Source organism: Panthera pardus, unplaced genomic scaffold (assembly GCF_024362965.1).
Source record: "Panthera pardus isolate Hobbes unplaced genomic scaffold, ASM2436296v1 HiC_scaffold_24, whole genome shotgun sequence".
In the NCBI taxonomy this organism is placed as follows: Eukaryota; Metazoa; Chordata; class Mammalia; order Carnivora; family Felidae; genus Panthera; species Panthera pardus.
This window is the reverse complement of record NW_026526810.1, coordinates 53,003,306-53,031,213: the sequence shown is the minus strand read 5'-3', so window position 1 is coordinate 53,031,213 and position 27,908 is coordinate 53,003,306. Positions and strand designations below refer to the sequence as shown.

Genomic DNA, 27,908 nt, shown 5'->3' with positions numbered 1-27,908 from the left:
ATCCCTGGGGCTTCAGGCTTGCCTCCCAGCTCTGCCTACCTGTCCCACCTACAGAGAGCTGGGTCCTCTGAAGTGGCAGCTTCTTACCTCAGGGCTCACCTTCAGAGAGCAGTGCTCTTGTTAAGCCACATGGGTGCAGAAAGATAAAACATTTCTTGGCTCCCAGGCATTCAGAACTTCCTGAATTTAGTATAAATGGATTTATAGGACAAATCCTATAGATTAGTGTGAAATGGATTTAAAGGACAAAATAAAGGCCTTTGAAGATAAAAAGATTATGGAACAAAAGGTTCAGCTGCAGAAACTTGTAAAAGGAGCAGCTGGGAGGAGCTGAGGGATGGAAGTGGCTTTTTAGGTGCTGAGGGACCTTTCTGTGCTGAGGGCTGTCAGGACTTCCCACCAGCTTTCCTCAGGTGACAGACACAGCAGGCCCCTTCGGCCTTGGGTCGGCCTCTTTGACAGCTATGTGCTTTTCCCCCAGGAACTACACACGGACGCACAGACAGAATTTTGCGAGACACTTCAGGAGGGTTCCCTGAGTACCCTCTCCTTCCTCCAACACAGCCCGAATCTGTGTGCACTGCCAATGTAGAAAAGCAATGAATTTTATAGGAGTGAACTTCATGCACGTTATCAAGGTAGCGCTTTTTAGTCCAAACTTAGAGACACACAGAACGCTTTTGTTCTGAGCCAAATGCAACACCCCCAGCCCTAACAAACCAGCACAAGGGTTGCTCTGCCCTGTCAGTGCCCACCTGAGACTACAGCCTTCTCAAGGGAAGAGCCAGGTGAAAATAACTAGACATGAAGCCCTTGATAAAGAAAACGGTTTATTTTAAAAAGCTCTAATGTTCTGCCCTGTGTGTAGCCCCTGTATGGAGTTACGGTTGAGAGTTAGTACCTGCACAGGGCTGAAGGCAGAGAAGGTGCAGGGTAAAAGCTGGGCTTCTGGCAGGTCAGCCCCACCTCACGTACTGTGCATTTTTAAGGAGATGGCAGGCAGCCTAGCTCCTGGTGGTAAGAAAACGTCCACTCCCCAAGATTCATGTTTTAACTTTACTCACGAGTTAAGCAGAAGCCACTTGCCTCTGTCATGATTTCCAAACCAAAGAGTTTTAAGGGATGCTGGGGTAGCAGCAAATAGGGCTCGAGTCCTGTGTCGTCAAGCCCACACACGTCATTTAATAATCCAAATAATAAATGCCAACTCTTCTGCTCCAGGACTGGAGTCTGTCTCTAGGCTTTCCCATCACAATCCTGAATCTGGTGAACCCTCCTCCTTCCTCTAGGACGCGGGCAGTGAGCCTGCAGTCAGCGTCAGTGGGATGCCGGCAGCCACACGCTTCCTTCGCATGTGAGCAGGAAGCCTGACTTACAGACTTAGCTGCTCCCGCGTCAGCAAGGGTCAGCGGTGAGCACTCCGAGGGGGGCACGGGGCCTCCTCCTGAGGCACAGTCCGGCCGGGCTCCAGGGTTCTGGTCAGACACCTGAGGCAGGGCCACTCCCCAGCCCTAGCTCTGGGCCAGCACAGTCCCCCGGTTTGTTTGCACCAGCTCACAAGCTCTTAGCTGGGGTTCTGGCATGTGAGGCTCAGCTAGAAATGGGTTGAACAGTGTTGCTAATTCTTCAGAAAAGTCCTGGAATAAGCAGAAAGAGGACAGAGAAGGCTGACACATAATTCTGGATGGTACATCCTTTCTATAAAACTCAATCCCCAATATCTAGCCCTTGCTAACCAACGAGTAGACAACCTTATTTTTTCCCAACGGCCTTCTACGCTGAAATGGACATGACACCTTTTCCCATTAGTCCTCTGGGGATGCTCCAGTTCCAGCAGGGAGAGGGGAATCTGACAGGAGGCGCAGAATCATCTAGTGAGTACTTACCACCAACAGATTTCATCCTGACAAACCCTAGGAGGTATACACTATTCTGCCCTAGATTACGATAACATTCAGTACCAGCTGAGATTCAAATCTAGGTTATTCTAATTTAAAAAACCCATACTCACCTTGCCACGCTGCTTTCCAACTACCTGCCCTCCATCTTCCTTCCTCCGCTGGCACCCTCTTTCATACAGTAGCTACTCAAATGTGAAAAAGGCACTCGAGAACAGCCACACCATTTCAGGGTGGTCCTGAAGATACCTGATAAAGTCCACTGAGCTTTGGGAAGATCCTAAGAATTCCTGGGCCCCACCGCTGGCCCCATTTCAGGAGAAAAGGGACAGATGGATGAGGAGATGAGGACTCCTTACCTTTGGCCACTGGGCATCATGGAGGCTGCCCAGGCAGGCCTCTATCTCTGTCCGTCCCATCAGCCCTTTCTCTACCAGCTCCTGGAGCAAGAACAGCAGCAGGTCCCACTGCAACACACATGGAGAGCGTCAGTGGGGTAGGTTGACACAGCGACCCTGACTGATCCAAAGGACAGAGCTGCTGAGGAGGAGGAGGAGATCTGCAGCCCATGTGAGCGTATTAGAGGAAACGAACACAGCGCCAGAAAAGGTGGAGTAAAGGAAACACACACACAGCAACTGGGGTGAGGGTGGGGGGGTGTCAGAACAGGAGTGCAGGGGGCTAAAGAGCCCACTTGCCCACCTCCACCGCTCTAGCTCACCTCCCTTGGCCGAGTGTCTGCCAGAAGCCCCAGGTTTCTTGGGCTCAGCAGCAGCTGCAGTGGAACCGGCACCTGAAAGTCATCCTTCCACAGGGAAAGCAGCATGTGCAGGAGCCTGTGAGCCTGTCCTCTCTCCAGCCGGTGCTGCACTGGGGGCCCGAGGACAGGGATCTGGTCTGCAACTTTGGACAAAGAAAAAAGTCAAGCTTTGAGAAATGGAGGTAGAAGAGAACAAAGCTCCATGTTTCTAATCTAGCTTGTACCAAAACCTGAGATCTGGGGGATGTGACAGAAGGGTGATGTAATGACAGAGAGCCATACCAAGGAGGGATGCTAACTCCACCGAGCACTTTGCCAGATGCTGCTCTGCAGGCGGGCACAGGAACTGTGGAGAAGAGGCTGGACGTTAGCGCTATCCTTAAAGCAGCAGCCTTGAGCTGATGCAGCTCTGGTGACTAGCACTGGACAAGGACACAAGTACAGCGTCGTGTTAGGTCTCACCTGGCGGCACCGCAGTGTCTGGCCCAGCTGGCCCAGGAGCTGCTCCAGATGCTCCGGAGAGACTCCCTCCTCAGGGTCCCGGGGCCCCACAGCCAGAGCGAGCACATCCTGGAGAGAGCGGGGGTGGAAGCAGAGCGAGACTTCATACCTGGCTGGGACTGAGGAGGCCACCGAGAAGCCAGTGGAAAGAGGCAGAAGGAAAAGGAAGACCGAGTCCCCGGATGAAGCGGCCGGGCCAAGGTGCCTTAGACCTGGGACTTGGGCAGGACCGCACAGCTGGGAGAAGAAGCCAACCAAGTGGACAGCAACAGAGGGAACAGATGGAGCAGGTCAGCTGAGGGACAACATGCTGCCTTGAGAGCTCAAGAGATGCCACTCGTCTTGGGACAAAGCCACACCCAGCCACTTCCCAGAGAGCCTTATCCTGAAAGCATTTAGGAGAACTGTCTGGCTACATGTTATATTTTCTATCCCCCATGCTTCTGTTCATCTTCTTGGGAGAGTCCGGCTTCAGTACAGAAAACCACTTAGCCTTTTCTTCTCCCCACTATATACTCTCCATTTTTGTCATTCCTTCTTAGTCCCTAGTCCTAATCTTTGGCTCCACCAAACAGTAAATAGTTGAGGGTTTGCAGGCCTTAACATCTCTGCTGCTGTAGCACAAAAACAGCCCTAGACAATTCATCAGTGAACAAGTGTGGCTGTGTTCCAATAAAACTTGATTTATAGAAATCAGCAGCAGGCTGGCTGGATTTGGTCCATGGGCTGTTTGCTGAGCCCTACTCTAGACGGTATCTAAATTTTTACAATCAAGAGCAATGGTAGTTTATTCTTACTGCCTACAACTAAATAAGCATCACATCCCACATATAAGAACATTTCTGAAATCTTGTGCCAACACAGGTGACTGCCCCCTTCGAGGCTTTCCTACTACAGCAGACGTCCGCTCACCCCAGACCCCCATCACCTCCCATGCAAGCAGTATGCAGCCCATCGGAAACTTTCATATCTGTTCTTTTCCCCTTTTGGGTGATTCAGGTACCGGAAGTTAGTGAAAAGCAATTAGGAAAACCGTTCAGTTCAGCTGTGCCCTACCTAATCCCGTTCAGTAACGAAGGACACCGAACTAGCTGCACAACACAGAAAGCGGCTACACAAAACACTGCAGCTGACGTGAGGAAGGAGGGAGACCAGGAAAAGAGCGGGGAGAAGGGAGAGGAGAGGGGCGCAGGGAGGAGGGGAGCTGTGTACTTTGATCTCGGAGATGAGGTGGGAGGGGAGGGGAGCGTGGTGCTCACAGGCTCGGGAGCAGCCCCTCCGCTCCCCCCGGGCAGCTGGTTCAGGACCCTGGGCTCGAAGTGTGCGACTCACTGCCGCCTTCACCTCCCTCCTGATCAGTGCTGCAGGTCAAAGGGAGAACAGAAGAGGGGTCACCGCACCAACCCATGCCCATCACTGTTTCCAACTGGTTTATGTTCCTTCTCCCCCAGAGGCCTCCCACTTTCTGCCAGTCCACTTTCGAAGAACTTGGTCAGCCACTCCCCTGTCCTGGACCTTACCTGTGATGTTGGCTGACAACCAGGCACAAGCCTTCTCTGTCGCAAGCCCCACAGCAATGTTCTCTGCGCTGCTTAGAACCTGTGACCCAGAAGAACTGCAGCGTCAGGGGCCAGGGGAGGCTCAGGGATGAGAATGAACAACAGCTCAGGTGTCCCCAAGGCCGGGACCAACCCTCGGACCCATCCACCACCTTCATGCACATGTGACCCGCAGCACAACTCTCCCACCACCAAACAGCAGCCCGCGGGCTCCAGGCCTCCTCCCTACTTACAGCTGCCGGGGTCTCCTCGGGAAGCAGTGCCCGTACTGCCCCAGGGCTCTTCTTCTGACAGAACCTGAAAGGAGACAGAGTCCGTGATGGCTAGAGGTTTTGGCCTGGCTCACAGAAAGAAAGGCCAAGTGCACCAATCAGCTGAGCCAGGAGGGCTCTGCCTTGGGGAGAGGTGGGCAGGGGAGTAAGAGAAGCACTGTCAGCCCTGGGCCCACCCCTGATCCCTGACGCCGGGAGGAATGGGACACCCAACCCCCCATTCTTCCAACTCAACTTTGGACTTTGGGTCCTAAAGCCTAAGATATGTACCTACATAGGAAGTGAAAGAAAAAGGGGGTTTCAGAGAGGACGTGGAAAAAAAGAGATGAGTTTGTGAAAAAGAAAAAGTCAGGAAAATAAAAGCGGAGAGTGGGGATGAGAGTCTGGCGTCTCTTACTCCCGCCCCCGGGTCAGTGCCTGGGCCCCGTGGGGGCACAGCTGGGAACACAAGATCTCCAACAGCTGGGCTGGATCACCCCCTTCCTGTCCCTGCGTCACCAGCTGCTCCTGAAGAAGCGACTCAGCTTGGCGTACCAGATCTGCCACCAGTGTGGCCCTGCAGCGGGAACAGAAAAGCTTGAAGGTGGTTGAGGGAACTGAATCAGAAAGGGGCTGCAAATGCAAGGAAATCTGGTCAGAACTAACCTCAAATAATGTTAGCAGTTTTAGCCTCCCCACCACATCCTTCCCCTCAAGCTAACTTTCCTCAGATTAGCAATACAATGTTAAGAGTTGAGGGGGTAAATGGTAAGGGAATGAGCCCGGCACCTTCCACATCTGCCTTCCCAACCCCCTCAACCCTTACTTGATGTGTTTGACACAGTTAGAGCCGATTCTTTCAGCCACAAATTCTACAGTCCTGCGCAGGGAAGGCGGCTGGTTGTGGAAAAAGGCTTGGGCCAGCTGTGCCTATGGGGAGGAGGCAACGGCGCATGAAGAGTTTCCTCTCTCTTCTCCCCTGAATGTCCCCTGCCTCTGCCCTGCCCTTACCTGCAGCCCCTGGGTGGTCCGGGGAGGCTGGGCTCCAAGACCCGTGGTGGTGGTGGGAGTGATCTTCCTCACAAAGCCTCCACTCCGCCCACTGCTGCCGGACACCCACGAAGCGAGCAGTTTTCGGAGCTCTCCTGCGACAGGGAAGCCCAACTGCTTAGTTCCAGAACCACCCCTACCCTCCCAGGCATCTTGGGACTTTAAGTATTTGTGGAGTAAAGAGGCTGAGGCACCTGGGGAACGCCTAAGAAGAGAACAACATATTAGGGTGTTAGGCCCACGGGATGTCTTTTAGGTGCTCATGAAGGGACAGGCCAGGGACTGAGGACCCTGGGTGCCTCACCAATATAGGGGCAGCAGGTGTAGAGTAGGTGCTGGTCCACCACAGGCATGCCATCCTGGGGGAGAGAACAGGCCAAAGTTAGGCAGGCAGGCAGGCAGGCAGGCTTCTCTTCCTCCCCAGTGTGCCAGAAATGGGACAGTTGGGGAAGAGTTACAGAAGAGTTCAGTCTCTAGGATCTCCCAGACTGCCTGCCTCCTTTATTCCTGCCACTCCCACAGCTTTGGCCAGACCCCAACACTTACCAACCCATGCTCTGAAGTTACTGTATCCACCTCAAAAGTATCCAACTGACCCTCTTCCAGAAAGAACAGATCCTCAGGGACTGTGGGAATCTGACAAAAGATCAAAGCAGTGCAAACTCCAGTCAGCACTTCAGAGATTCAACACACAGACCTTGTGGTTCCAGGGTTTGGCCACCAGATACAAAGCAACCTTGCTCTGAAACCATGGTAATTCCCATACCCCCTCTAAACCTTCATCTTCTGGCCGTGACCTTGTTCAGACTCAGACATTCTCCTACTCCCTGACTCCACCCACAGTGGATGCCTCCCTTCCCCAATCTGGATCTTCCTCCACTTGACCAACCTGGAAAAGCCAGCCCAGAACAGCAAGCAGCAGCAACTTGTTAAGGAAACACATCTCCCCCTCGCTTTCCTTTGACAAGACCAAGCTCCTAAACAGTACATTTGTATAAGGAAAGAAACAACGGAATAAAAAAAAGCTATCACTGGGAAGGTAATTCTCAAAAGCAGACCAAAAGGGGATGGCTGTCATACAGGTGACCCCATACAGATCTCCCCACCGCCCCTCACCAGATCTGTACTCCCTCTGAGCTCAGCCACAGGAGGAATAAAAAACAGCTAATAAAAGTGCAAAAAAGTGCCCACTTTCTGCCTCTCCCCTGAGGGTAGGTTATGGCTATGGTACCGCACAGGAAGCACAGGGCCGCTCAACCCTCTTCACTGACAGCAGCTTCAGCAGTGTTCTCCCATGCCCTTGGCTTAAGCCTCACCCTTTCTGGACTCACCGATGTAGGTGGAGCAGGAGAGTGAAGATGCTGCGGTAATAGTCCAGCAGTGGCACAATGTGGTCAGCGAGGGAGAGGAACTCCACCAGCCAGGGCACTGTGAGCACGGCTCGGCGGGCCCGCAGCCCCTGCTGCAACAGCGCCCGCACATCCAGGGCCGGGGGAACCTGGCGGGGCAGGGTTGGGTCAGGGGGCGGGGGGCTGGAGGTGGGGGACGCCCTCCATCTCCAGGGCTTGGCGGCCCCTCCCGGCCCTCCTTACCAGAGCCCCCATTCACCTGGCTCCTCAGGGCCAGAATGGAGTCCTGGAGCTCACGGGTCGGGGGTGGCTCAGGCCCCCGGTATGGCAGGAAAGCCACAAAGCCCAGGAATTTAGCCAGAAGCCTCAGGCTGAGCAGCACCATGGCAAACTGCCTCCGTTCACCCTGTAGGGATCAGGGAAGCAAGATGCCCTAAGCATAGGGCTTCAAGAGCAATTCTGAATCTGTTACCCAGTTCTTGAAAAGAGCCCTTCCCTCCTAGGTCAGAACCCTGTTCTCTCCCTCATTCTGCTTTCTAACCTGCCAGTCCACATCTGACTCCCCATCTTCGTCACTGGGCTCAGGCTGTGGCAGGGCAAGGCTGTTGAGCTCCCGGATCTTTAAACTCAGACTGTCCATGAGATGCTGATTAAACTGGAAGCTAGGAAGTGAAGAAAAAAAAAAAAAAAAGACACTGGCAGAGGCATAGACAGAATCGGAATAGAGAGAAAGTTCATGCAGAAAGCAAGGCACAGTGGGGCAGAGAGGGAAGGAGGCTGAGGTTACCAGTGTGGGTCAAAGAACAGGAAAGGAAATGGAGGCAGGAACTGTGAGCTAGAGGAGCCTGGCCATCACCGGTCCCACTCTGTTACATTCCAGGCAAAAGAGAGAGAACTGTTGCCCTTCTGGAAAGACAAACCCCTCCTGGCCTCAGCCCTATTCCCTGCACTTTGCAGGGGACCCTTACCTGCTGGCGCTCAGGATGAAGTCCCTGAAGAATCCTTGACAGCCCGGGAAGGTGGGGGGCGGACAGGGCCCCCCGCTGCTCTGAGGGGCCACAAGCCTCTCCTGTAGGCGCCGCAACCGCCCCAGTTTGTCAGCTCCAAGCATACTTAACACATCCGGAGCTTCACCCAAGACCATGCCTCCGGTGCCACTGGGACTCTGACACATCTGCGCGGCAGGAAGAGGAGAAAAAAAAAAACAGTAAGTTTTTCTGGAAAGAAGGACTGAACAAAATAGGGTGGAAGTAATGAACATTTCTGGAATGCCAGCCTTGTATCAGGTGCCACAGGTTTGTTTTTCAAGGTTGGGATCACGCTATTTTATAGGTAAAGAGACTAACCTCACAAGGTTAGATGTTTGCCTCGGTCACTAGGGCCAGGATTTAAAATCGGGCCTGAGTCCTACGACAGGGCTCGCTCTACTATGGCACAGACCAAGGACAAGGGAGTAGTGAGGGCCTAAGGCTGGCAGGGTATGCTGGGTGTGTGAGGAGGCTAGGGAGGCCGTGGGTGCAGGGCACGTGATGGAGGGCTCTGGCTCCCCTCTGGCTACCTGCATCTCAGCCACCCCCCAAGGAGAACTCCTGTTCAAACTCCAGCCCAGGACCTGCATGTCTGTCTGCTCCATCCCACCATTACCTGGCTGCCTTTAATACCTACTGCCTCCTGTAGATTCATCTCTTCTGCTGGGGCTCTTACCTGGAGAAGTTGTTTCTGGAAAAGCCGAACGAAATGGCTGTGGCTGCAGGCTGCAGAGAGCTGACCCATCATGGCTCTGAGGCATAAGAGGCAGGAACAGAATGTGACGGAAGGAGGAAGGGGGCAGAAATCTGAGAGAATGAGCCAATCCTTGGGCCTTTCAGTCCTTACCCAGGGGCGTGAGCAGACCTCAGCCAGAGTTGGCCAGTGCAAAGATGTGGGAATAGGTAAGGGACACTCTCCTTAGCACCAAGATCCCTCAAGGCTACAGACACACTGAACCCACCAAGAGATAATACCATCCCTAATCTTCAGTCTATACTGGGCTCTAGTGAGTGTCATGACTCATGTGGAAGGTAGATCACTGGACAGGATATTCTTTCTGCATCTAGCTATGCAAAGTTATTGGAGCTGCTGAACTAGACAATGAAGAAAATGTTGGAAAGGGTCTAACCAGTGACTTGGGCCAAAACTCAAGCAACCTGGAAAACGGGCTTGGTATTCATCCAAGCATTCACACTCATATAACAAGTCTGAGTCATTCTGAGTGCAAGGAGCTGGCAATACAAATCCCTCTGAGTAGAGGCAGAGTTGCCAATAACTAGAGATTAAGGAGGACACAGAAGGTAGGAGCTATGGGCTATAAGTGGAGGAAGAGCCCTCCTCCAATCAACTACCAGAGCACCACTAAGGTGACCAGCGTGGGAGCACCTACCTGATCCTGCTGCCCAAGCCCTTCTCAAAATCCCAGCCAGGCTCCTCATGCCGATCTTCCCACTCTCGAAGCACCTCAAAAAACACATCCCTGACAGACACAAGAACGCCTGATCAATTGAGGCATAGCTGATCTCACTCCCAAAAGTGCTTTCTCTAGCTCCGAACCATCGAGGACAGGACTATCCACAGCCCCATTCCTTATCCTCTCCAAAGTTCTCTACATGCCAACAACATTGAAGACCCAGCAGCAGCAGAACACATAGTTCTGTACACAGGAAAAGCTGATCTGGTTCTCTCTTGTTTGAGGACCCTGTGACTAATGTCATATACCTGTGAGAAGGCTGCTGAGGTCAGAGGTTCAAGTCCATGGGCAGGAAAATGGAATGAAGGTGTGTAGCCATTATGATACTTGCAGAAAGGGTGCAGTGGTGCTAAACTACCACCTATTAGTGCCAAACTCCTAGTTTCTAGGAAAACAACATAGGCTGCCTATCCCAGAGAAATGCTGCCCCACTCCCTCCTGAAAGTTCCCTTTTCTTGTCACCTTTGTTTTTTAAAAGTATGAAAGGCTCGGTCACTGGAGAAGTTGGCACGATTGTCAGTTTCCGGCTGAAAGGAGACAGCTTGAGCAGACGGTGGCATCTCCAGAGAGACCTAAAATATGGCAGGGACATTAGGGACTGAAACCCTCACAGATCATGCTCAGAAAACCTCATCTCTGTATTCCTGCCCGGAGTTAGCCCGGTGTGTGCTGGGCTGCCTAAATTATGAGGCTGGGAAGGGTCAGGTGGAGGCCAGGAGGGGTCCCTACCTTGGCAACACTGCCCTCATAGGCAGCTCGGAGGCGGCCTTGCAGAGCTGGTGAAAAGCACAGCAGCCGCTCATTCTCAGCCAACAGTTTTAAGGTCCCTTTGTCCAAGTAGGAAAGAACCCTGCAGGGACAAAAGCACATATGACTGGGAACAGGACATGGACTGCAAACAGGAAGCTGACATCTGCACCCCACAGAGAACATTATCTGGAACATGGAGCAGGCATGTAAGGCAAAGTCATGGGCCAAGAATTTAAGATGATGGAGGCAAGGGGGAAGAAATGAAACCTTATGGAGCAGGGAAACATTAGACATAAACCCAAAGATCAGATGCCAAGACCACAGAGAGCAATTTGATTGTTATAGGAGTTAAATTCATAGCTTTGACCAATAACTACAGGCTCCATGTAGGAAAAGGCCCAAGGTTATTGCACCTGTATTAAGCACAAGCATTTTACCTCAAGTGGCCAGAGACCCAAGCGAACATTGGGAATAAGGCTCAAATGCCAAAGCTGGGGAAACTCACTGAAACTGATGCTCCAAAACCTGTACTGCAAAGAAGACACAATCATGGACACTCTGGAACAGAGGGCTTTCCAGGGAATCTAGAAGGATAGTACCAAGCTGTCAGTTAAGAACTGTTCCATCTCCAGACCTCATTTCCCAAAAAGAGGCTCACTCACTGACCTAGTGCTCCCGGAATTGGTTCAAGGTCACTCTCCTTCGTGGCCACCATCCTCCGAGCAGTAAGGAGTTGAAGGACGAAGAAAAGCTCCAAGAAGAGGTTTGGTACCAGGTTCTCTGGATATAAAAGGAAGCCCCAGGGTGTCAGGCATCATTTGGAACCAAGGCTCAGTTCTGCTTGCCTTATCATTTCTCCTACACCAAAATTCCGCAGGCATCTCCACTCAAGCGCCCTTTGCTCTCAACTACCTGCGATGCATGAAGAGTAGATGAGGGCTATCAGCTCTAGGCGCTGGCGGGAAGACACTCTGGCAGGGTCAGCGGGCTCAGCTGTGAGGTTACCTGTCCGGCTGGGGAGGGGAGACCCCGATTCTGAGGTGGGACAGGCGGGAGTAGGTGACTGCTGCAGCTGCTTAGAGCTAAGGGGACAGAGAGATGTCATGAGAGGTTCCCCTGGCTTCCCCTCCACAGCCATACTCAGGTTTCTCCAGAGCAGACATCCACAGCCCAGGAAACAGACCCAGGGCTGCTCCCAGGGGCAAACCAATCTCAAGGGAAAAGGCCTGCAGATCCCCCACTGGGAGGAAGCTGACAACCCAGGGAGTGGCAAGATCATACCGCTCCTTCCTGAGCATCTCCCGTTCCTCTTGCAGACTTCTGCACCCTGGGGGAAGGCCATGGCCCCAAGGGCTAGTGTCCGGGACTGAGGGTTGGGAACTGGGGACACAGTTGATTGGGGGTGAGGTGAAGCAGGTCTTGGGCTTGGACAGTGACCGCTCTTCGCTCACCGGAGTTGGATTGATCCTGCGCGAAGGCTTCGTCCTGCTGAGTAGCCACAGGTTTTTCTCAAATTCGTTATCTTCAAACACCTCCCCCTCCACCACAACAGCGGGGGGGTGGGGGGGGGGGCTTCGCAAAAGGCCCCTCACCACTGTGGTTAACTCACCCCCAACCCTCGGGGCATTCCCACGCTCAACTGCGGAGAGCCCAGCCCTGATTTACTGATTCCCCTAACACAGCCTTCGTGCCACCCCAATCGTGGATGGGGCCTGATTCTCACCCTGCAGGGCCGGGGGGAACCGAGCCTACGGGAGGGAACTCCTCCAGGTTGCTGAGGTTTGGCGGATCAGAGCGCGCGAGGCTGGGGCTGCCGGGGCTGCCAGATCCCCTGGGCCTCCGGCCTGCGGCCCAAGGCGAACTCTCTCCGCTGACCCCCTCCTCCAGGCCCCCGGGGCCGCGGCCTCCCCGCTCGCGACCCGGCCCCGGGCCCCGCCTCCTGCCCCCGCGGCGGGCCGAAGGGGCCTCGGCGGCGGCGGTGCTGGAAGGCTCCATCGGAGGGAAGAGCTGGCTGCGCGCCCCGCGGCCGCCCCGCGGCGGGCCCCCGGGCCTCCCAGGCAGAGCTGCCGAGGAGCCCGGGGCCTTGGCGGGGGTTGGGGGGCCCTGCGGGAGGACGCGGCTGCTCTGCTCCCTCAGGAAGTTCAGCAGGAATGGCACGAATTCCTTCCGCAGTGGCCGGAGGGAGCTCAGCGCGGCCGCCTCCCCGGGGTCATCCTGAGGGAGAAGCGGGCGAGGGGCGAGAGGATCAGCTGCCAGCCCGGCGCCACGAGCAGCCCGGACCGCAGGGCGCGCTGAGGCAGGCGGCCCGGCAGCGGCCCCTAGTTGGAGCGCATTCGGCCCGGGCTGACAGCCAGGCACCCAAGAGAAAAGGGACCGGAGGGGTGGTATCTCACGCGGAAAGTAGACTCGGGCCAGGCCTGGGGGCGTGTCGGCGCTGTTACCTCCGAACTCTGGGCGCTGCGCGCGATCCACCTCACCGCGGCTGCGACCGACACCTCCTCTCGCAGCAGCGACTCCAAAACGGCCGCCATCCCGGTCGGGGCACTTGAACGCGATTGCGCAGGCGCCGACGCGCCACGGGCGGCCTGGGAGGGGCGGGGCCGGCGCGGAGGAGCGACCGTTGGGCCGCGGAGCGGAGGGGCGGGGCTGGGGGTGGGGCCGGGGCTTCCCCAGGTTGAGGTTCGGCTAAGGCCTTAGGTCAAGGCCGCGGCTGGCTCAGCGGCTCCCGGCAGCCAACAGTTGGCCCGCAAAGTGAGGCCGCACCGCGATGGGTGAGGTCCGGTCCCGGCTGCCCTGGCCCGAGGGGCGACCTGCGGGGTCCCAGGGACACGACAGGGGAGACCGAGGGGCCGGGAGAGCGGCTGGACGATAAAGGTGAACAATTCCCCGAGAGAGACACCTGCCTTATCTTCTGTGATAAGCACACTCTTTTCTTTCTGGAGTTTAAGTTTTCTAGATACAACAGTCTCCACCCTAACGAAGTTAGGATAAAATTAGCCTAACCTCATTTGACCTTGTCTTTCTCAAAAGTTGAGTTTTCAGTCCCCTGGCCCGTGCGACGCCCGCTGTCACCATCAACTGCTCGACCATTTAAGGCTGTAAGACACGATGATTCTTGCATGGAGGCTTTTTATAATCCTCAGCCCACAACCCTTAAAGTTCCTCAGGCCACGCTGCACACAGAAGCGCTTGTCTGTACCTTTACCTTACACCAGGTTATATTATTTGGACTACTCTGCAGTTGAAATGCTAAGAGGCACATTCAGATTAGTTTATGGCAGCTTGAGTTATTTCTTAATTTCTTTTAGAAACACGAGAGAGGCAGCTCTTTGGATGTTGCTACTCACTGAGAAAATCAAGAAAGGGAAACCAGGCAGAGAGCTAGACAGATGGCAAGAACACTCCAGGCTGAACCACACCAGGCGGGGTGGAGCAGTGCCCATACGGGTGCCTCCTGAGAGTTCCTCTGGTTCAAAGGAAGGTCGCAGATGGAAAGGAGAGGGTGGTAGGGAGCAGGAATCACTCTAGTGATACAAAGGGCGTTTCCTGCAGAAAAGGAGAAAGTACCTCCAGCCAGAGGATGAAGGAGTGAAAAGGAGATCTTAATACACACAGTTTTGTTACTTCACCTTCAGTTTTATTACATGGGAAACCATCTCCTCATATCCCAGAACTCTCGTTTTTATCTGCAGGGATACTGAACACCTAGCTTCTATTCAGTCCAGGACTTCTTTTTCTAGGTCACCTCTGGATGTGGTACTGCATTTATAGTAACACCTTCTGTTCCCTGTTGATCTTGTAACCTCTGGTGCATTCAATAACTTTATTAAATCAGAAAAATATTATTTCCTGCTTTTGAAAGCAAACCATCACACAAACAGAACTAGAGTTTGCATGCGGAATGAATATTTTATTACTAGATTATAAAAATAAAATACAAAATAATTTTAAAACAGAACTTAAAACACTGTACAAAGCTTTAATATGATACAAATGGGAAAATTAAATAAATAATTACACTTTTATGTACAGATGGCCTATACAAAAGCACTCTGTGTTTCTGCCAATACTCTTATGTCCTTGGTTGCCTGAGCAAAAATGCATAAACAGGGCTGCTTGGAGGGAAAAGGTCAATACAATACCTTTGGAGGTATTTCAAAGAGCAACTTCTCATCACTCTGATTTCACGAAGAGGAGGAGAAAGGGAGAAAACTGTGGGATTATTAAAGTCCTCTATTCTACCTTACTGGTCTTGCTTGACAAGAAAATTCTTCTAGTTTGTGGTTCAATCTGATATAACAGTTGCCAAGAGTTCATAACTTTCAAGAATTATATCTAGTCAAAACTAGATGTTTCCCCCTCCCTCTTTTTTCCCCAAAACTGTTAAACTCGTAAACAAATGGCCCAATGAAATCGACACTGGCAATTTTAGGAATGGAGTCAGGAGGGGGACCAAGAACTGTGCAGGAGGGAGGGAGTGCATGGACTCCACGTGGGTTCTCTGATCTGTTCTCTGTTCAATTCATTCAATCCAATTTCAGAGCTGCAGGTGGCACAGTGTTGTGATCTTCCTAACTATTTCTGAATGCTTTTTACCTTAGTGAACTAACTTACCTATCTTGTGAGTCATTTAAAAAGAAAACAGTTATGAAAAGTCCTACGGGCTTTCCCTTCCTGGGAAAGATGGCAAGAATTTTACTCCCTAAAATAAATCACATTCAAGCTCTAGTAGCCTTGTTTATCTCTTATGGGTGAGTGAAGAATACCCAGACTCCAAATATGGTGAAGTGCTGTGAATGAATTTTGAAGGATTTAAAAATGTGTATTATAAGGTGGGGAGAAAGTATCATATGGCAAGGACAGTCTATATTAAAACCTTGGGTTTACTCAATGTTTTTAGCTGGGTGAGTGAACATTTTTGTACACAATATGAAACGGTATTAAACTACTGAAAAGAGGTAAAATTCCTATCTATCATTAGTGTGTAAAACGATGTCATTGGCAAATTCTATAGTCACATGGGCTCAAAGATTTGCCTATGGAATCCTATTCTGTAGGTCAAGGAACCCAGAACCACTGGCCCAGAGTATCTAAGAGACGTGTCAGCATCACCAGTGATACATACTATGCCCATACTGTCACTGCCAATTGAAGAGGCAGGCTCTGTGAAAATTTCACAGGGTAATGAAGGAAAAGGCTTCACTTGTTTTACATGTCTCCTTAAAACCAAAGATCCAGCAAAGCGTAAGAAGTATTCAAATTATTACTAAATGTTACTTGTTGGCTATTCCCTTTTTTGAAGATTGTGTATAATAACCACAAAGTGATCTTGATCTTGTCACACATTTCCATTTTCTGATCCAAATTTGCTCAAGCGGAATAATTAAATATCCAACTTACATTTTAAAAGTCAGAGCAGATAATCACAACTCAATTAGGCAATGTAGTGATGGGCCAGGACGCTAATGTCATCATTTCATGTCCAGCCAGGGATTTCTCAGGGACTGAGGTATGCAGCATCCAAATTCTCCTTTAAATTAATAGGGATCCTTGTCCCTTGTCCTGGAGTCACTTAAAAACTATAGGAATTCCCATATACCTCCTGCAGTTCTCCGTTGCACTGCTGGCAGCAGATTCTGCAGGCTCCCACGACTATCTGGGTTCACTTTCTCCTAATTCCAAAGGGATAGCCAAACTATTGAGAAATCTAATGGTACGACGTTTCTACATTCCTCCCACATCCTCGAGGTGTACACCAGAGTTCTATCGGATGAGGACAGGGAAGCAGGATGTCCTAAAAAGCACCTGGCATTTTCTGTGCACCACATCCTCCCATACAGTCTGAGGACTGCAGCTGCTGCATGTTCCCTTCTGTAAGTTAAGGTCTAAATCTGCACCTCTGGATTCAGAACTTGGGTAAATATTGACATATGACGACTACCACTGTGGTTACGTGCCTCAATCCTGTAATACTTTTTGTGTTAAAACATAGATGAGTAGCTCTTCTGCAAATAAACTGTACAGACCCAAACTCAAGAAAGTTAAACAATGCCACTGTCATCAACCATTCTATCTCCTCAGTGATACAGGTGCCAAAATATGTCTCCGTTTAGGCAACGTCCCAAAACATCTGTGGTAAATGCACATAAACAGAAATGGGCAGAATATAAAAGAATGAATGCAAACAAGTTAATTCCAAAATACATGAACACGAGAGAAGAAATGGTTCGCTAACATATGACATGTTTGGATAGATCTAAGGGAATGAAAAAAGTTTTAAAATGTAAAAAACTTTGATCTCCCAAGACTAAATCTAGACTTATCTACAAATAAATATATTTTCAAATAGCCAGAATAAGATGCATTTTTTCCCTAAGTCACTAAATTCTGAATTCCCAATCCTGTTTCTCCTTTCACCAATTCCTAATGTTAGATTCAGAATGTAGTTCCTAGAACAAAGAACCCTCTGGGGTGGAAAAGCATCTGTTTTTAATTCAAAACTATGGGGTATAGAAAAACTAATTATAGTTTTAACTATCTGCGTGTGGGTTTATCAAACATGCACCAATGTACACTTTTTCCTTGTAGATTGAATGCAACTATAGAAATATTTGCATAAAAATCTGTAGCCTGGAAGGAATCTCTGATGATTACCAAAGAACTTCAAGTTCCCCTAGTGGCTGGGAGCTGAAAAGAAAGAGATACTGCACAACTAGTCCACTGAATCAGGAAGCAGCTCAGATTTGCTTAGTATTTTAAAGCAAATAATACAAAGTGGATAATGACAACAGTGGTATCAATGACCATTTTGCTACTTATTTAGAACTGGACTGACTTGGCAACTTTTACAAAAAACATTCCCTTCACAACATGCAACTTAAGAAACAGTAAGTATGATGGTGCCCTTGGTCAGCAAGGCCAGCTTGCATACCAAGTTGGGAATAAGGGCACCTGCCTGAGACTTACCATTCAAAGATGTTTACATGCTGTGCTTTAAGCTTACGCCTGATATGATCCAATTTTCCTTTGTTCACTATACATTAAAGTTAAATGCCTTTATGCTGCGCAAAAGATTCTCAGGTGAAACTTTAATATTTCAAACAGTCTGTACACCCTGGAGATTTGGCAGCATAATGTAAGAAGAATGCTACCTACAGGGAATGAGCTAGTGCTAATCCATTTTCTGCTCCACACATAATTCCAGAGACTAGACATGACGGTGTAAGGGCAAGTGTGACTAGGGTTTGCCATTTTATTGTGAGAAGAGAAACCAGGAGGCACTTGATTTTCAAAAGAGAATTTTAACTTTTGCCCCATACTATATTAGTATAGTTTGGCTGGACTTTTAATTAATGGCCATGTTTCTTAGGTAGAATAACCAAACTGATTTAAAATTGCTTGGTTGATCTGTGTTTGTCACTGAGATCTGAAATATGCCAACACTAAAAAAAAAAACAAAAAACAAAACACACCAAAATAAATAAAAAAGAAGGAACTAAAACAACAACAAATAACCAACCCATTCTCCATACCATAACCTTAAAATAAAACAAAAACAAAAATCCTTGGGCCAAAAATGCTTTGCTCAGGGCTGCCAACTTCTCTTTTTAGCCTGAGACCTCTAACATTTCTAAAAGCACAAACTATGCTTTTAAAAACCATGAAGTAAATCTCTGTATCAGCTAGTCCTTTTAGGTGGACCTATTGATACTTAAGCGATAACTAGTCTGTTTTCTTTTGAAAGTATCAGAGCAGAACATCTTTGGTTAACTCTTTCCTCACATGCAAAATAAAATATTCTTATACGCTGAGGCTATTTCTCTCTGGATCTGGAGTTCGTCAGGGCCATTTAGAAAAGGGGGCAACACAGTAGAAAAGCTGGGAGAAAATTAAGAAACCATAGAGAGAAAACATCCAATCACCATGTTGCCATCACTGTCTGTTTTGACCGCTAGAAGAGAAACACCAGTTAAAAACAACACACACACCATAACTGCAGCCTCATCAGCTTTCCCAATGACTGGCACATTTCAGATGACAGGGGTCAGGATTTAAAGCTGGCTACCCTTAGCACAATTTAGCTAATACAACAGAAAAAAGATAATTCCTTAACTGTAGATAATTAAGGAACTGTAGATAATTCCTTACTCCACTCCCCCACCACCCAAAAAAATTGTGAGATGAAAAGAGGAACGAAGAATAGCAATTTTAAGACATTAAAAAAAATCAATTTATGTCAGACCCATGATTATCATTCCAGTTTATCCCCTTTAACCATAAGTACAGAATTATGTGATTAACATGACAAATTTTTGAACGAGTATTACAAGCATGTCCCGGTAATTTTTTCCCCTATTAAAATCTTTTAAAAGTGAAAATTAAATAACCTATCTTGGCTTGAAGGCTGCCAACCCTTGCATTATTACACAAAGAAGGCAAGAAGAATCTGAAATGTCCCATGCCAAGAACATATTTTCAGAAAATGAAGACAGGCAAGGCCCAAGTGTACGCGAGGCACACAATAGAAAGGAATTTCACCATCTGTGATCTTGAAATTACAAATGGAGAATGAGAAAGAATGAGTTTATATAAGCATATGGTTCTCTATATATTTATAAATATTTATATCATTTACCATGAAGACATGCAAGTAGTGTTATAGCAACTATTATACAATATAATACAGAAGGACTGGTCTTCCAATATTACAGTTGCTTTAGTTAAACAGCAAATATGTCTTATCTATTGCATTCCTCTGTAGTGCTTGAAACCGGAGAGAAATTAAGATTCCACACTATGCTACATTTCTTATGGGAGATCGTATAGGACTCAACAGTGCTTTGAGTTTCGTTTTGTTTTTTGTTTTTTGTTTTTTGTTTTTTAAAAAAAGCTCAACACAGATAAAGAGAACGAGAGAAGTTCAGTGCAGCTTCAGGGCAGCTTTGATGCAGCATTAGAATGTATTCACTTAGTGAGGAAATACACTTCTTTCTTTCTTTTTTTTTTTTTTTTTTCCAATTCAACCATGTTAAGCTTTGGCAGCAAACACAAGGTCAAAGAGAAAGCACAGATGTTTGCTAGAAGGCAAATTTCAACAGCAAGCAGACCAATTTACCTGACCTCAATAAGGTCTTTACAACACAAAACACCTACAGAGTAGAAAAGAGCCCATTTGAAAAATCTAGCATAATTTACTTTTGCCTGATTCCTGTTACTAGAAGAGTGAAATCAGAATATGCTCCTCCTCACAGCTTTATAAATTGAGGTTACAAGGAAATCAGGTCCAAAAGCCCAAATATTCAAACTAAAGCACAAGAGAAGCAGGTAATAAAACATTAAAAGATAAATACTGAGCCTAAATTTATTTCCCCAGATACTTGTTCCTTATTGGCTAAATGTATAAAATACAAAGTTTGAGGATTATAAGCCTCAACAACGTACCTAACTTCTCTCTATTTTTCTTTCTAAATATCTAAAAGCATAAAGTCACACTCCGCAGCAGTGTATTTCCCTGGTATCATCTTTGAGGTTGATATTGGAAATAGCTGGTATCCGGAAGACCTAAGAAAGTAAGGTCTACTCTGGTCGGTCTTCCTTCCATAAGGAGGAAACAGAGGGGAAGAGGGTTCTTTTGTCTTGAATGGTATTAGCCTCACTCTGTTCCTCTCTCCCTAAAGCACTGAAGCCTGGAAAGTAGCTCTATTTAGACTTCTTCCTTTACCTAAGTTTCAGTAGTTCTTTTTCACAATAAAAATACACTAAGAACTGCCGCTCCACAGAAAAATATTAGGGGACTAAAAAAAATAACTGGATTTGAAGTTTTCATCATGTGCTGCTGAAAGCATATTAGAATGTATTGTTAAAATTAGAGAGACTGCATCAGGTGAGATACACTAACTTTAAAAACTGTGAAATCCAGGGAGGGTAGTAGGCATGAGGCAAAGTAAAGGTGTGAACTCTCAATACACTAGATAAATACACAAGCCATGTGTGTATGAGCACTGGGTCTCCAGGAAACAGACTTGTTATATATCCTAATATTAGAGCAATTCTGACTCTCCCACGTTGGGAAGTTTGAATAAAAATATTAAAACAAGAAGTCTCACTTTTGCTATATAATCTTTGAGCAATGCCTTAAAAACAAACATACCAGGCCAAACCCCTTAAAATTCCATTCCATCTCCTTCCTTTAACTCCTTTGTTTCAAAGGCAGCTAAAAAATAAGAGTTCATTTAATCTCCCCCTTGGATTTTGCTGGATTGCCCCTTCCTATGCAAAGGCATGGATTCCTGATCTGCTTGCTGCCTGCCTTAGGTAATTCCTTATCATATATTTATGTCTTCTTATAAATAATTTATGTTACTTTCTTTTGTAAGAGAAGATCAACACTGATTTTTTAAATAGACAGTACAAGGACACACATGCATCAGGTTTAGGAGGAAGACCTCACACCTTTCCCAGAGATGCAGCCCAGCTCCTATCTGCTGAGTTTAGTGGCTGACTTACTCTTCCCTGGGGGGGCTTTCGAGCCGGCCGAGTGGTGGTGGAGGCTGCTGGATCCTTTCAGGCCATTCTTGCTGGGTTTGCAATGCTCCTGTTGGCAGGACCTCCTGGAGGAGGAGGATCCTGAGTGGCTGGGAGGTGACTTGCTTCTCCCCAGATGTGGGGATGAACTCCTCTGGTCATGGTGGGGCCGTCCAGCCCTCGATGGTGAGGAACTAGATGTGCGAGGCAAGGAAGAGCTTCGAGGAGAGGCACTGGGACTTCTGCGAGGGACAACTGGACTCTTGGGTGGTGTTTTTGGATTGTGAGGGGATCCTGGACTCTTGCACTGAGTAGTGCTCCGGGGTTTCTGAGTTCCATTTTGAAGAATTTGGGCCAGGCGGGAGAAAAGGTCTGAGTCGGAATTGCTACTCCCTAGGACTTTGTATCTGCGGAGCCTTAAAGGAACAGAGAAGACTTCTTTTCATTTTAATTCATTTCAAGTGAGTCCAGAAAGTCACAATGTCCCAAATGATAATGTATCTGATGTGAGTCAAGTCAGCAAACACAGGAAACAGAGTTACTCTTTCACACACCAGTTGTATGACCCTAGACAAATTATTTAACCTCTCCTAGTTTTTTTTAAAAGTATAGTTGACATACAATGTTATATTAATTCCAGGTATAAAGCACAATGATTTCACAATTCTATACATTATACAATGCTCACCATGATAAGTTTTGTCACTGTCACTATGCAAAGTTATTACAATATCATTGACTAAATTTCCTTTGCTGTACTCCCCCCTTCACCTACTTTACCCATCCCTCTCCTCTGACAACCACCAATTGTTCTCTGTATTTATGAGTGTCTGTTTGTTTGTTTGCTTGTTCATTTTGGGTTTTTTTAGATTTCACATATAAGTGAAATCAGATAGTATCTGTCTTTCTCTGAATCACTTCCTTTGCCATAATACCCTCTAAGTCCATCTATGCTGTAAATGCCAATCCATGTTCTTTCTTTTCTATGGCTGAGCAATATTCTATTACACACACATACACACACACTCTATATCTTTATCCATTCATCCACCAATGACACTTGGGCTGTCTGCATATCTTATAAACACAGGGGTGCATTATATCTTTTCGAATTAGTGTTTGGTTTGCTTTGGGTAAATAGCAGTGGCATTACTGGATCATATGGTAGTTCCATTTTTCATTTTTTGAGGAAATCCCATACTGTTTTCCACAGCTGCTCCATAAATCCCATCCTCAGCAGCAGTTCACGTAACCTCTCCTAGCTTTTAATAGGAATGCTATCTACCTCCCAGGATTACTGAGCAGCTGAGAACAGTGGCCCAAGTATTTAGTTGGATGTCTGCCATTCAGAAGCACTTAAATGTTGTTAGTCCCTTTCCTCCTAAGGCAGGTTTGCTCTTCAACTTGAAACATCTCTAGCATGTTAGTAAGTGAGAGAGAGAGAGTAAACCATTTTGTTTAAGGCTCCCATGACAGAAATGTGGCATGTGCATATGCAAACATTAAGCCCCACGATGTAAGTCTTCAACATGAACTATATTCACCAACAGCAGGAAATACAGATAAAAGTATTTTTCAACCTCATTTAATACTTTCCAAAAGGAAAAGAGTAGTCACTGGTTTCTTGGGGCCTCAGTTTCTGCCCTTGACAACAGTCTGAGATTCAGCAGAGCTGGGTTTGGGGGCTGACTGCCCTGTCTTACTGGCAATGGACCTGGGCCTTAGAATTCTAAATCTAGAGAATATTCATATGAATAGCAGTATCTTCTCTGCCCTAAATGTCTTTCTGTCTTGGGCTAAAATCCATTCAGTTAAAAAAGAATTTAAACCGCAAACTGCAGACATGCCACTCCTTATAGAAGGAAGTGGGAGAACTTCCAAGGTTGTATGATCACTGGCAGGATGCAGGGACATAAACAGCCACCATCAATCACCATCATGTGTCAGCAACAAGTTCCTCAATTTTCTCTCCTCCTCCTTTTCCACCATCTACTTATTCAGACATGATGAAACTCACTCTGGTTAAGCCTACCCTCACGGATCTTATGGTAAAACTTGAAGAAGGGAATAAAATACGTCTTCTGTGCCAGGACCTAAGTGGGAAAGTTGCATTTCTGCTGAACTCCCAGATGAAGTCCAGACCGGTCAGCTCTGCAATATCTGGCACAATGCCACATGCTTGGCTTGGTTACCAAGTGCTACATTTGAGGGACATGTAAAGTGCTAAATAATAAATGATAATCAAGATTTGTTTGTTGCAGTCCAAAGCATCTCAAGCCACAGACACATTATCTCTATTAAGTACAGAAGAAAAGCAGAAGGAAGAGGGGATGTGTGGCTACAGTTCATGGAATCACCTTTAAAATGTCTCAAATGACTGCAGTTTACACATCACCATTCTCCCCATGGAATTGTAGTCCCACTGGCACTGAAAATCCAGTGTTTAGTTACCCTTGAACATGAAACCTTAGGGCAAGTCTAAACTTACCATTACCCTGGGGGAACAAGTTCTGCTGGGTAATGATACAGACAGAACTTCACTTTAATACACTTCAGAATCCATATAACAGGTGGAGACCTACTACTGTACTACCTGTAACAGGCTCTAGTTTTCAGGTAAATGTATTCTGATTTTCACCTTGTTTTAGGTAAAAGGTCATCCTTTTTCTCTTTCTTCTCCAAGGGTTTAGACCCTTCTAGTCTGTGAAAGTGAGTAATGGCTCCAAGGAAAGCATTCTTAACTGGTTCATCACCTCCCAATATTTCCCCCCTTCCTTAAAACAGAATCACTCTTGGGGTGCCCACATGGCTCAGTCAGTTAATAAGCATCCGACTCTTGATTTCGGCTCAGGTCATGATCTCAAGGTTCATGGGTCCGAACCCCTTGTCAGGTTCCACACTGATAGTGCGGAGCCTATTTGGGATTCTCTCTCTCCTTCTCTCTCTGCCTCTCTCTGGCTTGGACACACATGCAAGCCCACACATGCTCTCTCTCTCTCAAACTAAATAAACTTAAAAAAAAAAAAATATATATATATATGTACATATATATAAATAAAATCACTCTGTGGTCAATTATACATAAGAATACTTCAATAAACAAGTATACCATACAGTAAATATTGAAGTAATACTTTTGTAAGGCCGTATGTATCAGGCCTAGGAAAACTGCCCACAGGGTTTTTGCAGTTGCTTAATTCATTATAATCAGATAAACAACATGGTTACCATGACCCGTTCATCAAATTATGGACACAGGAGGTGCCTGGGTGGCTTAGTTGGTTGAGCGTCCGACTCTTGATTTTGGCTCAGATCATGATAATAGGGTCATCGGATTGAGCCCCACACTGGGCTCTATGCTGAGCATGGAGCCTGCTTAAGATCTCTCTCTCTCCCTCTGCCCCTTTCCCCTGCTTGCACACATTATCTCTCACTCTCTCTCTCTCTAAAATAAAATTAAAAAAATTATAGACACAGTCTTTTTCACTGGAGTTTGACATCATAATGACATCTGTTATAATGGAGTATCTAGTTAAAATGGACTAGAAGACAAGTAACCTTTGTCGCATGCTAATTAAACCCAGCACAAAGCTCCATATGTATGCAACCTTATTTTATCCTCCCCAAACCATGAGGCAAATGTAAGACCTGTTTCACAGATGAGGAAACTAAGGGTCACACTGTGAGAAAGTGGGAGAGGCAAGAATTAATGTGAATCACTATGATCCCTTTTATACACTGGGCTATAAAGGCTGGAAAAGGCAGGGAAGGAAGTAGATGATCAGAAACAGGCAATGAAGAAATGAAACCACTGATATATCATAATCAAGCAGACACAGAAATAACACTACACACTTAACACAGAACACATGGCATTACCTGGCTTCTACTCCAGGCCTCGTAGGGGGCTTTCCTGGTGGTGGCCGAGGCAAGAACTGAGCTGAAGTTGCGGTACTAACTTGATCTGTGTTGACCCATGAAACTGGCCTTGGAATTTTGCTCTTTCTGGACTGGGAGATGATGGGTGACAGAAAGCTGTCTTCGGCTGATCTGCTCAGGTGTGAGTCTACAGCCAGTCTTGAAAAGGGAGTGAAGACTTCCTCCTCAGAAAAGGGAGCAGGAACAGTAGCTAGTCTCTCCTCTAGCAATTTATCAGAGGCACTTGAGAGGTCCCCAAGGAAAGACTTGAGTTGCCTTTTTTCCACAAGAAGCCTGACTAGGTCTGGCTGATAAGCTTTCTTTTGGAGGAGCTTTTCTTTTGCAGAGACTGGAGAGGATGATTCAAAAGTTGAATCTATTTCTTGTGCTAAAACAGGGATTCGGCTGTGTCTAGTTACAAAAGATGACTTAACCACATCCTTTCGGGATGGTGGACAATGTTCACTCTCTGAAACACAATGAAATAATTCTCCATTTCTAGGGGCAATTTTCTCTCTCTTACCCTCTTGGTGCAAAAAAGTAGACAGGTCTCCCTGATGACCTGGCAAGTCTTCACTCCTGATGTCATCATCCTTAGATAGCTTACTTTTTTGCATTGCTGCCACCTGACCTATCTGTCCTTCAACATGTGAGTCAATGACTCGTGGAGAAATTTCTGAAGTTCCAACTGCCAGAAACTTCATTATCTCGTGATTTTTGTCTTGATTTGGCACCACACTAAAAGTCTGTGTCTTTGTCACATCAAGAGGTTCAGTAGTAGCTGAGTGATCCCTTTCCGCAGTTACCAAGTCTCCTGGAAGAGAGGCGATCTCAATATAATGCTGTCCTTTACTTAACTTCTCATCTTCATTATCTGATCCTAGAAGAATGTTTTTCTCTTCGGTTTCTCTAGGGAGACTCTCAAATTCTCTCACAGCCAGTCTGTTATGGTCAGCGAGGTCTTTTGGTTCCAGGTCTTGAGATTTGTTACTCTCTCTAATACTGGGTAACAAGTCATGACCAATATGATCTATCTGAAGCCCCAAGTCTGTTCTGCTTCCTCCACTAGGAGGCTCACCCTCTGTTACAACTAGGCCAGAGAAGTTCTCCCGTGGAGAGTAAAGTTCTACAGTGGGCTCAACAGGCTGAAGGTCTCTCCTCTCTGGCTGCTGACCATAGTGAAAGCTTCCTGAAGTTGACTGTGTGGATGCCACAGAAGGTCTAGGAATTGTAATCTGGAGACACAGAAGAAAAAACATAATGCAATAATGTGGAATATTAATGAAGATGGATGATTTGAAATTTAATACTTAAAATTCTAATTTATTAGAGGAACACAGATGTTGACCAGGTCTGTCCAACTCATACCTAAAATGAATAATTCTCAGTCAAAGTACATGACACTTAAGCTCCCCTACTCAGGAGCTACATAAAACAGTCTCTGTCTAGGCTCATCCCTGCCTTTACTTTAGCCTGCTCTGTGCTCTGGAAGATGAATTTCTATACACTGCACTATCCAGGCTCCCTTGCCTTCTGATTTCTGGTTGGGTTTGCCCAATGGGAAGCACCAACAGAGAATCAGAGAGTTGAGGAGAGAAAGGTCTGGGTATTAATTCTCTCTGCTTCCTGCCCAAGGGAGAGGAGCATTGGTGGTGACTACATTCTACCACTTCTAGCCATAGCTGCTGTTGCATGGCGCTTCTCCCAGCTTCTGCTCCTTCTTCCTTCTCTTGCAGGACTCAAGATAAAACTGACTCCCTCTACTGACGGTCCTGTTGGTTCTCTTTAGTCTATCCACACATCCGTAAAAAGTTGTTTTCATTAAATTCTAAGCCCCCTTCAGTGTGCCAGCTACTTCCTGCCAGAATCCAGATATAGGATTACAGGAAAAAATCATTGGCAAATTACTCTAAGTTTAAAAACTCTGGATTTACATGCATTTTGTTTCCCATAAATCCTAGCAATCAAACAATGTTAGGAATATTTTATCTTCTTATAAGCAAAGACTTGCAAAGATGTTTCCTTATGTTTCATTAGTTTCTTTAATTTTTTAAAGACAAGCCTATGATAAATTCTACCGTCCTTCCACTGAGGTCATTTCAATTCTATGTGAATGAGATAGATACAGTATCTAGTAAGAATGTCCTTTCTTAAGACTCCTAAAGTTTCTACATTTTATGACATGTAAGAAAAAAAATGTGACATGTAAGGAGACAGAAAATGTCAACCACATACACTGATAAGGAAAAAAGCCTTTCTGAGAAATCAAGTAAGTCAAATTACTTAATGAAACCAATTATGTTTTGGGGAAACTATGGAAATTGGCCTGAATTCAAAGCAAAATGAATGTGGAGCTGTCATGGGAGACTTCACTTAGATCCCATCTTAATCCAAAGACATCAAGAAATGGGTGTAGTTCCAGAGTCAGAGAAACTGTCTGGATTTTTTTCCTCTGTATATCAGGAATACAATCAGGTTTAAGAACATGTAAAGCTTGGGGCGCCTGGGTGGCTCTCAGCTGGGTAAGTGTCCAACTCTTGATTTTGGCTCAGGTCATGTTCTCACAGTTTGTGGGTTCAGGCCCCACATCAGGCTCTGCACTGGCAGAGCAGAGCCTGCTTGGGATCTCTCTCTCTCTCTCTCTCTCTCTGCTCCTCCCCTGCTCACTCTCTTTGAAAATGAGGAAATAAACATTAAAAAAAAAAGACATGTAAAGTTTGTCGTAAGTCCAGCCCAGGAGAAAACACCTAACTAATTTCCTGAAATAGCTCCTGAATGGAACCAGTGTCCTGAGCATCTGTCTGATTAATTGAATACAGGCTGTTTAGGTTCAGATCAGAATTCT

General features: G+C 47.1%; 2 protein-coding genes and 1 long non-coding RNA gene across 10 annotated transcripts in view; 1 reads left to right on the top strand and 2 right to left on the bottom strand.

Moving 5' to 3' along the window:
* Positions 1-817: 817 nt before the first annotated feature.
* Positions 818-13,192, bottom strand: CDAN1 (codanin 1). 6 transcript variants are annotated; one of them, XM_019442412.2, is made up of 28 exons: positions 13,063-13,192; positions 12,345-12,835; positions 11,903-12,106; positions 11,534-11,703; positions 11,288-11,401; positions 11,127-11,205; positions 10,601-10,721; positions 10,334-10,443; positions 9,788-9,877; positions 9,073-9,148; positions 8,337-8,542; positions 7,910-8,030; positions 7,628-7,774; positions 7,351-7,517; positions 6,909-6,996; positions 6,566-6,655; positions 6,324-6,378; positions 5,981-6,114; positions 5,796-5,899; positions 5,388-5,546; positions 4,952-5,015; positions 4,680-4,758; positions 4,372-4,520; positions 3,121-3,228; positions 2,941-3,004; positions 2,620-2,801; positions 2,258-2,365; positions 818-1,637 (listed from the first exon to the last, which is right to left on the bottom strand). In XM_019442412.2, exons 1-28 carry the CDS (start codon positions 13,150-13,152, stop codon positions 1,512-1,514), a joined length of 3,696 nt encoding a protein of 1,231 aa, XP_019297957.2. In that variant the 5' UTR covers positions 13,153-13,192; the 3' UTR covers positions 818-1,511. The 6 variants fall into 6 exon arrangements, with proteins under 6 accessions (XP_019297957.2, XP_019297956.2, XP_019297951.2 ...); XM_019442411.2 differs by having other exon boundaries at positions 11,903-12,109; positions 13,063-13,191; XM_019442406.2 differs by having other exon boundaries at positions 11,903-12,109; positions 13,015-13,176.
* Positions 1,301-5,338, top strand: LOC128772966 (uncharacterized). The gene is made up of 2 exons (XR_008417105.1): positions 1,301-1,411; positions 4,611-5,338. It is a non-coding gene; the product is annotated as an uncharacterized LOC128772966 (long non-coding RNA).
* Positions 13,193-14,510: 1,318 nt separating the features above from the next.
* TTBK2 (tau tubulin kinase 2) overlaps positions 14,511-27,908 on the bottom strand; it is a 165,570-nt gene continuing 152,172 nt past the window's right edge. For all 3 annotated transcript variants that reach the window (XM_019442415.2, XM_019442417.2, XM_019442418.2), the window contains 2 exons: positions 25,025-26,298; positions 14,511-21,561 (listed from right to left, as the gene is read on the bottom strand). In XM_019442415.2, the coding sequence (XP_019297960.1) occupies positions 21,099-21,561; positions 25,025-26,298 (1,737 nt within the window). In that variant the 3' untranslated portion in view covers positions 14,511-21,098. The remainder of the gene's footprint in view (positions 21,562-25,024; positions 26,299-27,908) is intronic.